The sequence below is a fragment of the Haliaeetus albicilla genome, chromosome 1 (assembly GCF_947461875.1).
Source record: "Haliaeetus albicilla chromosome 1, bHalAlb1.1, whole genome shotgun sequence".
NCBI classification, from domain to species: Eukaryota; Metazoa; Chordata; class Aves; order Accipitriformes; family Accipitridae; genus Haliaeetus; species Haliaeetus albicilla.
Window position 1 is genome coordinate 7,433,051 of NC_091483.1, and position 12,143 is coordinate 7,445,193.

General features: G+C 50.3%; 1 protein-coding gene across 9 annotated transcripts in view; it reads right to left on the reverse strand.

Moving 5' to 3' along the window:
• SHROOM3 (shroom family member 3) overlaps positions 1 to 12,143 on the reverse strand; it is a 154,501-nt gene that overhangs the window by 13,134 nt on the left and 129,224 nt on the right. For 8 of the 9 annotated variants that reach the window (XM_069774726.1, XM_069774798.1, XM_069774660.1 and 5 more), the window contains 2 exons: positions 9,354 to 9,485; positions 3,082 to 6,343 (listed from right to left, as the gene is read on the reverse strand). In XM_069774726.1, the coding sequence (XP_069630827.1) occupies positions 3,082 to 6,343; positions 9,354 to 9,485 (3,394 nt within the window). Of the gene's footprint in view, positions 1 to 3,081; positions 6,344 to 9,353; positions 9,486 to 11,404; positions 11,658 to 12,143 lie in introns of those variants that run through there. The other variant, XM_069775085.1, reaches the window with a different exon arrangement.

Sequence of the window (12,143 nt, forward strand, 5' to 3'; positions counted from 1 at the left end):
GTGGAAAGCAAAACAAAATAACAAAACACTGATGCTTCCTAGCAAGAAGAGACCATAGCATGTGCCATATACAGATGGGAGGAAAACTCTAGCGTGGCGTACTGCTCCCCAGTACCCTACTCCTGCTTAGAGGACTTGTCTGCCTTTTTCTGGATGGATTGTGGGCCAACAGGCAGACTTATTCAGAGCAATGGTTTTTTAAAACCTCTCAGCAAGTCCTTGCCTCTTCTAAAAACATGCTCAAGGGTATCAGTGGGACCTGGGTGTTCACCTCTGTTTTACATGCAAGCAAGAAGCTGGGACATCACTGAAGCAGCCTTAACCGGGGAAGCTAAACAGTGAACAATCTGTGCCCAAGCTCAGTGCCAAAACAGGATGGAGACGCTGCAGAGATGTTGAATGTCACCAAGGTTGGAAACTCCAGCAACAGGCAGAGGTGCTGAAAAACATCGCTAAGTTTGGCACTTGATTCTTTTGAAAACCAAAGCGCAGGAACTACCGTCTTTAGGCATTAATGTCATCTAAAACCAGATAAGTTTTGCAGCTGAAATACCTTTGTAAATCTGACTCTCTCTGCCCTAGAGCTCCCACCATAGAACACCAGCCTATTATGAGACATGAAAGCAAATGCTCAGCCTGCTTTTGAAGAGGTTGGTATTTTCTCCTGTACGATCTTTCCAGCAGAGAGCATTTCAGTGCCCCCTTACTCCACACTCTTAGTAATCTGCTTTTTTGGTCAGCGTTGTTGCAGAGGGACGATAAGTGCAGATCTTGATTTAGGAGTCTGGGAGCTGGGAAATATGCAGGCTGAGACAGACTAAAGAAGCAGAGAGGAAGGAAGGCTGAGAATGCGTTCTGAAGACTGAGAGCTAAAAATTCCACATGGCTATCAATTTCTTTATATCTTTAAACAAATTCCTACAGTGACATTGCAATGTGATTTATATGCAGCCTGAAAGGAACATTAGACACTGTACACAAGGCCCTGAAAAACATACAGTGAGGCAGAGAAGTCTGCTGCTAAACTGGTAATAAACATTTCCCACAAAAAATCTGAAAAGGCCAAAAAAATAAATAATTAAAAAAAATCACCCTGTTGCTTTGGCTTTGTCCCCCACTTTTGTAGCTCTGGTTTTGTATTGGAGACAGATCAGAAACAAAACTAATTAAGTGAGCACTTAAACATATACTTCCCTTTCAAACAGACACTTATGGATTGGTGTCTATGTTGGAAGTCAAACATGCTTTCTTCAATTAGGATTTAAGAACAGGATCTTCACAAGTGCCTTGCTGCCTATGGGACTAAATCCTCATTCCAGAACTGGATAAAGCTAAATCACTCTGGGTAACAGCAGTAAGGGCTCTCCCCTCTTCTGTATTTGAACTAAGACATTGTAAGCAGGTCTGCAGTGCTGTTCATCGTCTTCCTCGAGTCAGCTTCCAACAGGCAGAAACTCTGGTTTGCCTGCTGAACGTATGCAAGATTAAAAATGAGCCAACAAGGGGGAAATAAAGATCTCAAGAACTGCCCTGTATGTCCCCTGCCCGAGAGAGTGGGCTGGGTAAAAATGAACTAGGGCTGCTCGTTGTCCAACCTGTCATTGAAAAGTGCATTTTAGTGATTTTTCTCTTTCTGGATGCCTGTTTTTATTGCCGCTCTGACTGTTCCGGGAAACAGAGAAAGAGTCGCAGCTTGGCCTTTACCCTAACTCTTTCTTAAGGACTGTCCTCTTACTGAATGCAAGACTTCATGATCAGCAAGTGTGACAAAATTGCACAGATGAGCGTGATGCCTGGCTGGTGTGGAAAAATACTGATGATGGGATGAGACAGCGGTGGTTATGGAAATGCATTCTGGTCACTTGATATTCACAAGCTGCTTTTTTAATTCTCTCTATTTAAAAACTTAGCGTGGGATCTGAGGTCTGTTGAGGGAGGACATTTAGAATGAAGCACACGACGAGTTTGGGAGGACAGCTCCTTCCCCTGCACCCCAGTTTGGCCTGTTTCCAAGACGCTGCCCAGAGTCTCCTTTACATTACTTGACCCAGTACCACTTTGTTATAGCTAGGTAATCTGTTCTGGGCCAGTGGCAAGTGCAAGAGTCGAAGCAGATGTCCTGGATCTCAGCTGCCCTGTAAATACGTGAGACTGTCCAAACACCGAGACTATTTGGAGCGAGGAGCCTGTCCACACATTTTGGTTGTTTCCTCCCTCTCCCTGTGATGAATGGAGCCTGGCGTGGAAACGGGGATTGGGCAGCAGACCCATCACTGTTGTAAACCCATGCGGCTCTACCAGTTGCAGTTACCTAAATAGGTCTGAACAGATTTCAGCCAGCTGAAGAGCTGGCCTGGACAGTTGTTCTTTAAGTAGTTAGCCTGTTTCTACTATTTACCATCATCAGAGTCAGTCAAATTCCCTATTTGTGACATCAGTGCAATGTTCCCAACCGCCAAGCAGGGGACATGGAAAGAGCGGCCAGGGTCTCCACTAAGTTTTCTCTGCAATGTTTCCCTCCAGGGCTTGGAGGCAAAACATAATGGTTACTTGGCAGTTCGTCCGCTGAACATTTCCCAGCACTGTCAGGCACAGTGGGAGCCAGAGCAATTCCAGGCAGCCTTTAGTCTTCTCTACTTTGCACCGGGAAAGTGGACTAAGGCAGAAAGCAGCAACAGCATATCACCACCTTAATGGTACACCCCACCGGAAAGGTACTCGGTGCTCCTCCACTGATGCTGACAGGTAAGATCAGGACACCTCAGATGGGATGTCCAGAGCAGCAAGAACACATGCACACTACCAGCATATGCACTGAAATCCCAGCATCAATGAAATCCCTGAAATAGCCCCGACAGTAAGAAAGCTGAACAGAAGCAGTACCCCACCAGCAAGCATTTAAAACAGCATCCTGGTAATTGAAACGCAATAAACTGTCTCCATCTCAATCTGCACTTAACCTCTCTCTAACCAATGGAGTAATTGCCATGACTGAACATCAGCCTGCCCTCCAACATCCCCCCTCATTCCCTGGTTCAGAGAGCCCTGCCTGCCTGCACACATGATCCAGTTTGCACATACCTGGTGTTTCTTATCCGCCGTGGGAGACGATCTGGAACGTACATGCACAGGGACTGTCTGATTGTCATACCTATCAAGCAAGTCTTCCACAGACACCGATTTCCCAGATTTCCTGGTGGTGGAGTGTGTTTCAAAGACCTGCTCCTGCTTCCTGTAGTGAGGCTGGCCCTGCATGCCCAGAGGGTCTGTCTGCGTGCCTTTGGTGAGCTCCGTTTTGGCTCTGTAGTCCCGGCACCTCTCTGTTTTCGGTCGGCTTGTGACCAAGCTGTCTTGGTGCCCTGTCTTCTTCTCATCTCCACTCATATCGAAGCAGCCCATCAGGCCAGGAGGAAGCGTGGACGATATCCGCCCCATCCTGCATATCCGCTCTATGGACTCTCTCCGTCGGTAAAGGTTCTGGTCCTGGAGGGAATTCATGCTGGAGGCAGAGGAAAGGCTCTGGCTGTCTGGGCCACCTGCCTGTAGGTAGGAGCTGTGGGAGCGCTCCCTCAGCAGTCCGACATCTTGTGAGGATGGCCGTCTCCCTGTTTTGCGCTCGATGTAGTCGGCGAGGGCGTTCTGCTGGAGTTGCTTGAGCTCCGGCTTGGAGAGGCTGGCTGTGGAAGAAGCTTTGCCATCCCTTTCGAAGATCTTACGCCGGTCAGCCACTGTGTTCTCTGGGAAGACAAAATGGATGCTCTTCTTCTGGAAGGAGAAAGGCGATGGCTCCCCATCAGAGATGCCCACCTCGTTCATCTTCTCCGGCTCCGAGTAAGACCGCTTCTTCTGCTCTGCCGTCAGCCGCTTTCGACCCCCGATGCGCAAGATGTGCTGTGTCTTGGTGTAGTCCAGGGCGGAGAGGCTGCCTTCCGTCGGCGTGATACTGTGCCTCTCCTTCGGGGTATGGGGAGACGCCGCCGTGCTCCTCATGCCCACGTGGGCCGAGGCAGGCCTCTGGGTCGTCCTCTTGGGTGCGCTCCCAAATGGGGGGCTGATGCGACGGAAGGAAGTAGCCCTCAACACCCTGGACTGAGCATCTTTAATGCTGTTCCTGTAGGCCCTGTTAAATGGTGTGTCCAGCTGTGACCCGTGGGCATCCTGGACATTATCCTTCCAGAGGATCTCCTTCTCAGGCTCACCTCCCAGCTGGAATGTGCTTTTACTCCTCGGTAGCTGAGCCGCCCTTATTTGCACCTCATTTTCAGGACACAGGTTGTAGTATTCGCTGGGTCTTGCCTGCTTCACCGAAGCCGCCATCTGCAACTCTATGGGGCGCCAGTCAGCCTCTTCCAGCTTCCCGTTCCTGACAGAGGGGCTGGAGACCCTGCCTGGCTCACTGGGCAGCTGGCCAGGCTCACGGAGCTTGCTCCGCATGTCCTCCAGGCTGTGCAGAGAGCACCTCGCGCTGGAGGCCTGGCTTGTCCTGCTTGGCCCGTAGTGCTGGCCGAAGCTGGGAACGCCAGCGCTCTGGGGCCAGTGAGTGCTTTGCTCTCGCTGTTCAAACTTGCTGACCTTCTCTAGCACCGAGCAGCGGGGCTTGCCAGCGTCTGGTTTGCCATAGGGAAAGCTTTGGGTGCTGCTAGAGCTGAGCCGGCTCCTCCCAAAATCAGAGGTCTTTGGGTGCTGCGGAGAAGGAGGCTCTTCGCACTCTGGCTCGGCAGCATGGAATGGAGTCACGCTCGTGCCCTCCTCCTCCTGCCTCGCAAAGGCCTGTGGGTCCACGTCACTCCACTGTTTGTGCCCCTGTCCCCTGTGATCCTTCTCCTCTTTATTGCTGCTGTTCAAGAAGGACAGTTTGGTGTTGGAATAACCCTCGCCTGGTTGCATCTCTTTTACCTCGGAGCTGCTTTGTCTCCTGGAGCTCTCTGGGATGTTCTGCAAGGAGGAGAAGCCATACTCCTTGGCCCTGCTGTGACCCCACTGGTGGTGAGCAGCAGCGTCTCTCTCGTTTATCTGTGTGTTGCCATTTTTGTCCTCCTGGGATTCAGCTGTCCAGTCCTCTTTGGGCTGGTAATGGGTTTTTCTCTCACTAGCATCCCTCAGATGGGGCTGCGGAGCTTGAAGACTGTGTTTGGAGGCCTGCGCAGTACCTGCAGTCTCTCGGTTGCTGTGTGCTACCTTGTAGAGAGGTAACAACTCCTCCTTTCTCGACGTGGTCAGGCAGACTTCTGGGCCTGCCGCGCTAGGAGGTTTCTGCTGGAGAAGTTTTGCTGCAGCATCGTGCTTTCTCTCAGCTGCTGGGGGCTGGTAGAAGATGGTTGATCTGTTTGTAGTGCTTTGGCTTCCATTCTCATCAAAGCCCAGGGTGCTGCTGGCTACGGCCTTGTCATAAGAGACTGGAAGAGGCGCTGAGTACCCGCTTTCTTTGGCCAGAGCTGGATAAAGCATCCCGTTATTGCTTGCAGAAGGCTGGGGCACCTGGGCATAGTGCGGCTCTGGGGAAGGTACTGGGTAGACACCCGTAGGCAGCAGGGGCTGCCCCGGCTGGGCTGGCTGGGAATAGCTCTGCTTGGGCTTCATGGTGGGGCTGCTCTCTGGGCTCTTCTCCACCACAGTGTGCAGATGCCCTTCTCCGAAGGGGGTTTTCAGCAGCGGACCCTGGGATAGAGTGCTGACAAGCAGAGGCCAGGCCCCTTTCGCGTGGGTTCTACCAGGCTTGTTCAGATCAAGGCCAGTGCATGAGCTGGGCCTCTCGTGATGCCTAATGGCTGCATAGCTGTCGCTGCGAGTGGGAGGCAAGGGAGGTCCCTTGGGGGGCTGGCTCTTGCTGTCTGAGGAGCCCTGGCCTGGCTGCGCCCAGGAGGGAGCTGCGTTGTGCCGGCTGAAGCCGTGGAGCCTGCTGTGGCCGCGACCATCCAGTGAAGCCCGGGCCTCACAACTTGGAAGCAAGGCAGAGGACTGCACCTCATACTCCTCAGAGATCCCTCGCTGGGCGTCGTAGACTGTCTTGACATACCTGATGTCAGCTTGCCTCATGCCCTCCTGCAGGCCACCTCGGGACTGCATGCTGTCTGTAGAGCAGGAGTGCTCCTTGCTGAATGGAGGAGCGGGATACTCGGGGATGCTAGAGTTGGTGGAGAAGGAGCTGTAGGCAGAGTCTCTCTTGCTGTGGAAGTGGGAGAGCTGGTCGATGCTGTTGGTGGATTTGGCCGGGGACAGGTGACAAGGGTGATAGCCAGGGGAGGAGTGGTCCAAGCTCTCCATGCTGCCCCGGGAACTGTACTGATCAGGACTTCTCCTCAGATAGCCATGCTCATAGCCAGAGAGATCGCTGGTTGAGGAGCTGAGGAAGAGCGAGAGAAGAGTAAAAACCCACTGTCAGCAGAGGAGAGGCACAACAACTTATAAGTGAGCTCAGAAGCAAGATGTTTAGTTTTGAGAAGTGCAGATGAAAACCCATATTTGGGCCTTACTCCATCCCATCTGCAGTCATCCCAGTTCACAAAGAGGAACTGCTTGACATTGCAACACATGGCTCTTACTTACCACAGAAGGGTGGGAAGGAAACACAGACAGAAAGACAGTGCATCTCTGGAGCCAGGGAGGATCAACCCCACCCATCAAACCTATCCTAAGCACTTGGAAAGCTGAATGAGTGCCGACGCCACCGAGGAGGAGGAGAGGAGCACAAGAGGCGTTCTGGGAGGAATCTAATCTCTTTCTTTTTTTCCCATTTCATTTCTTTTTATGGAGATGAAGACTATGCCCTGGCAGGCTTCCTGGAAATTCAGCTGTCCTAAGGATAGTTTGTTTGCTGCGAGAAAACTAAACTGACAAGACAGAGAAAAGATGCACGTGTTTGTGCGTGGAGGCAAGCGGGGGTGCAACAATAGAAACAGTTTGACAATGCCCCAGGAAGTCTTCACAGCCGCCTCCTCATGTAGCTGAGCAGGTGCAGGTACACCTTGGCACCTGCTCTGAGATACACGTGTGTCAAAAGAGGACTTGTGGCCACCAGAGACGTGTTCAAAAGAAGGATATTCAAGATCTTACTATCAGTGGGAAGGGAGGTCCTTGTGCCGGCCACAGTTCTTTTCACATCTCACAAGGGGATATCACAAATTTATGTGGAGTTTCCCCTGGCTAATCTCTCCTCCCAGATTCAAGCAAATACACTGAGGATTGGGAAGCGTAGCCTCAGGATTTCACTCTTCTTCCCTCTGTTCTCAGCTCCCCTCCCTTAGACATTGCTTTTTCTAGTTCCCTGTGCAACTACATGCGCTGTCCTGGCACAGCCACAGGAAAGCACCAGGAAAGGAAAGACTTCGGTCCCACACAAAGGGTGGCAGGGCAAGGGTCAGAGCTGGAAGCAGGAATGGAGAGGAGCCTGGGTCTGCCAGGGCGCAAGCTGCAGCCTCAACTGGCACCGGGAAAAACAAGCTCCATTTCTGTGTGCTTTGCTCCACTGGGATAACAAAACCAAACCTGCTCCATGCAGCGGGGGAGCTGGGGATACACAGCAGCTCTGGGAATCAAAAGGCAGCAGGTGTGTTCGGTAACCCCCTCCCTAAAAAGCATCTGCTGAAAAGTCTAAAGCTTGCTCCAGATCATATCCCAGCCACAGTCAGTTCTACCCTGCTGGATTAACACTGACAAGCCCAAAGGACAGACAGTGGGGAGAGGGCTGCTAAGGACGAGGAAAAGCAGAAGGAAGACTGCTCGCGATGGGAAAAAGCAGCAGCTCTGCAGAGAGATGCAGAGGAACATAGAGACAGGCAGAAAGAGATATGGCAAATCTCAGGATAAAGCTGGTTTACTCATTTAAATGCACCACGCTATTTTAGTTTCAAATAAATATCTCCCTGGCAATGCCCAGTGCAGCGCTGGCCAGCTGGCCACTAGATGTTCCCCGTGCTCCTCTTCAAGCACCCGGGAGACAGAGCTTTGCTGCCAAAGGCTCTGCCAGGACCTGTGGCTGGGAAGCAAAGCCCCTCAGTGGGAAATGAATATGCTACAGCATGATCTGTGCTGAAGGCCAGAGATGAACATACATTTTTTTCTGCAACCATCTCCTCACTTCTTTTAATGCTCTCTTTCCTTTTCCCTCCCCTCTGCCAAGGCTTAGTTTCACCTGTAGAAGAAATGATGTTTAAATCCCAGTGGCTATAAGCAGAGTTTCCTGCTCCTGAAACCCTTCTCCCTTTCCAGGGAAAATCCTCCAAGGGCAGACTTTAAACTTGCCCCCCTCAAAGCCTACCACCAAGTACCTTTTGGGGCTGCTCAAGGTAGCTGAGGGGTATCTCTCCTCTGTGTACTCGCCACACTGTGTAGCCTCACAGAAACAGCCCCAGTGCGCTGGGATCTTATCACTGCTTCCAATCTGCCTAGGCCATGGTCCATGGCCAAAACCAGAGGTGCCTCATACCACCTTCTTTTAACAGCACTATGGTTACTAGTTTAGTCTTTTGGGGACTGATAAACCACTGCCCTAACTTCTTAGAGAAACAGCCATGCATATACAGTTATGATAAAGCTGACCCCTGCAGAAAGTAATTGCCAAAACCAAGAAATCCCTTGCTGACTTCTCACCCTGGGAGTGTCGTCGGTGATGCACTGCTTATGGCTGCTCCTGAGAGCGGCTCAGTTATGCTGACAGGCACAGTTGCCCTGCTACCTACACCCTTTTCTTCCTTTTTTTTAATAGGCTAACTTTGACTTCGGATTTCTTTTCCTTGGCTGGGGAAACAACCATGCTGTGTTTCTACATGGGGGCAGTCTGCAGGATGCAGAGCAGGTCTCCAGCTCCTGCATCCGGATCCACAGAAAGCTGCATTAACGTCCTGACAGTGGGCTCCCATCTTGGCAGGAAGGGGGATTTCTAAAGCAATTCATTTCCTAGCTGTTAATCAACTCACAGAGCACTTAAAGGATGAAAATACGGCCACTTTATCTGGGTAACCAAACAGGAGCTGAAGCCTTCCTAACTCTAATCCTAACCCTGGCTGTTTGTAAACCTGTCCAGCTGTATGGAGGTGACTGATAACATTTTTCTATCACATCTTTTGTCCCCTTCCTCCACTCCTGTGGTCTACATTTAGGCCCTGATCTTGTACTCAGTACCATCAAGACACTTCCTTGGGCATGAGGCAGAGCCTCCCTGAAGCCAGCATGACACTGGAAACAAGGAAGGACATAGGAGTGGGGGACTAGGTTAGAGGCATGCTAGCTTGGGAGCCTGATTTCTACAGCCATGAGAGAGATATGAAAACAGGGCAAATGATACTAAATTAAAAATGCACACTGCTTTACATCTCTGCCTATGCAGCACAGGACCACAGCTGTGTAGTGCTTACCTGGAGTGGTAGGACTGGTGCCAGGGGGTGCCAAGCGTACCCTGAGATATTTGCATCATACTGGGATCGGGTTGGTTCTCCACAAGCTTGGTTGAATGCCAGGAGTGAGGTCGGCCTGGAGTTTCACTCCGCCTAGGTAAAAGCAGAAAGATTTTGCACATCAGCAACAGGCCAGATCTTCCAAGGAAGGTGAAAGTGAAGTAACACCAACAGCCACATTTAAAATTGCTCGTGCTCACTTCTGTTTCACTGCTACATTCTTGTCTCTTCCAAGCGAACCAAGCAGTAGTCATGCACCGTTCCCGAAAATCACACAACATGCTCCCCCTCGTAGTTGCAAGGCAACAGGCATGGGCAGACAAGGGGGTTGTCACTGAATGCGGAGGGTCTTCCTCCGTACCTCCCAGCCAGAAGCCTTACCCCTTGGGAATGAGCCCGGGTGCCCATTCACAGGGATCAGTTTGCAGGCTGGGCTGCGTGCGGACTCCCACACAATGCACCAAGCAGGGTGGCTGCATGTGATTCTTACGGATGCTGAAGGAGCGCGTTTCTCAAAAGGTTCCCTTCGTTTTGAAGTGACGGCTGGCAAAGTCATCTAAAGAATCAAATACCATGAGGGGGTGGAAGCCTGCACAATGCTGTTTTGATCTCTCCTCATCACTGGTAAAAATGCAGGAAGAGACGTGACAACCAAGTGCCAGCAGTGTGCGTCCTTCGCATCCCCCAGGGCCTTGCAGCCGGCCAGCTGTCCCCCTGCAGCATGTGAGCCTGGGTGCGTCCCCGGGCACGGCACGGTTGGCCTTCGGTTGCTTCAGTCACCAACGCTAAGGAAGGCCTCCATCAGCTCTCAGGAGAAAAAAAAACCACGACAACCTTGTTTAAAGCACATAATGGCGCAATGGAAAGTTAAACCAGGGGATTAGCAATCAAGTACCCTGAACATGCCACACAGACTCTCCTTCGTCCTAGCCTTTGGGCTTGTCCTTAATCGTCCCTCTGCTTTCCATGGGGGATCTCTCCCCCTGCTCTAGCACTCATCTCCGTGGTTTCTAACTCTTCCTGTGGGATCGAAGAGCAGCACTGGACCTGTGTACCACTGAAGTCCCAAATGTGACAGCCTGCAGGACAACTTTGACTACCTATAAAGCATAAATGCAAGATATGACGCATCCTTGTCTCGCTGAAAATTTCACAGTACAGCACGTCCTGAATAAGTCAGTAAATAGATTAAAATGCCCTCTGCAGATGTAAACCAGACACCAAAAAAGGACTCTCCTAGTACCGCCTAAGATAATGAAAAGAAACGATACAGGAAAATGTACAAAGTAAAAAATGATTGTTAGGGTCAGATCCTTTACTAACACAAGTTAACATTGGCACTGGCTGATGTCCTACGACATGGAAAAGCATTGGCAGAAAGTGAGAGGTAGAACCATTTCACCAGTAGTTTTTCCATACAGATTTCAGCAGCACACCTCATTCTCTCATCATCAGCTAAAAGAAGAAAGAAAAAGGGACATTCTTTTCCTTTTAACATTTGTTGTGACAGGATTGTCTTAAGTAAAGCTGAACTGGAGGTTTACAGAGAGCGAGCTGAACTGAGCACCATTTTAGCATTACACGTGTAGGTGTGTTTAAAACAGAGCTCTTTTGTTAAGCTCCTTGCCCAGAGAAACAAGGAAGCTGAACGCTGCCGGATGGGAAGTTGACAAAAGTGGTCATTAAGAATAACCCACATTCTTGCCTTTTCCATTGCAGAGATTTAAAGACTCTCTTTGTACTTTCGAGTAGTATGAGCCCCCAGCATTATTTTTTTTGCTTGGGAAAGCACACTGAATGATCACAAGCAAAGCACGTTACCCCTTGATTTGATCAGTAAAAAGCTGCAAGGGAGCTGTGTAGCCAATCTTCTGAGCCACACGTATTTTAAACCCCTTTGGTTGATATCCTTGTAATAATACAACACATGGACAGCGAAGCTGTGAATTTAAGCCAGAAGACATGCCGTACCGGTTCAGTGCGGGATAACCTTGCATTGTTTCCACACCTACCTGATCCTGGAAACATGGATTAAGGGTAACCGAATCTTAGCCGAGCTTAAGCCAGGAAAGGAAGCGCTGCGGTACACATGATCTCCAGCTCATGTTGCAGACTCACGCAGGTGATCTCCAAGGAGGCGGCAGAATGGAAGTATGGAGGGTCTCTGCACACACGTGCACCGAAAGGCAGAGAACAGGGGGCCTCATCCATTCGCTACTGAATCAACCGAAAGACTTCCCTTGAGACAGAGCTCTGAGGTTGTAAAAGAAAGGCACAATCAATGCTGCCGGTGCCGGTGTGTGGGCGTTCAGGGAACACCAAAAAGTTCCCAAGCTTCAGCCTTCTGTAACACCTGAAAATAGCACCTTGCTTCACTCTACTTCCTTAAGCTTAGTTTATAATCATTATTGCCTAATTAGGGAAGAGGACCAGAAGTGAACTGCAATATGACAGTAAGCACCACAGTGTCTAAAGGAGAACAGCTATCTCCCATTACAGATGGAGCGGGTGCTGAACATGGTTTATCTGCCAATTTTGCGACAGCTTTTGGTTACGCTTGCTTTAACGCAGAGCACAACTTTCAGGAAGCAATAAAAACCAGTGCAAGATTAAACTCTTTTTGGCAAGTGGTGCAGAACTGTTTTTGTAAGGCCCACAACGTCAGATCCTGATTCATCCCAGACAAACTGGCTGAGCGATGAAACTTGCAAATGCAGCAGCTAATTCCAGACTTGAGTGAAGACAAATAAA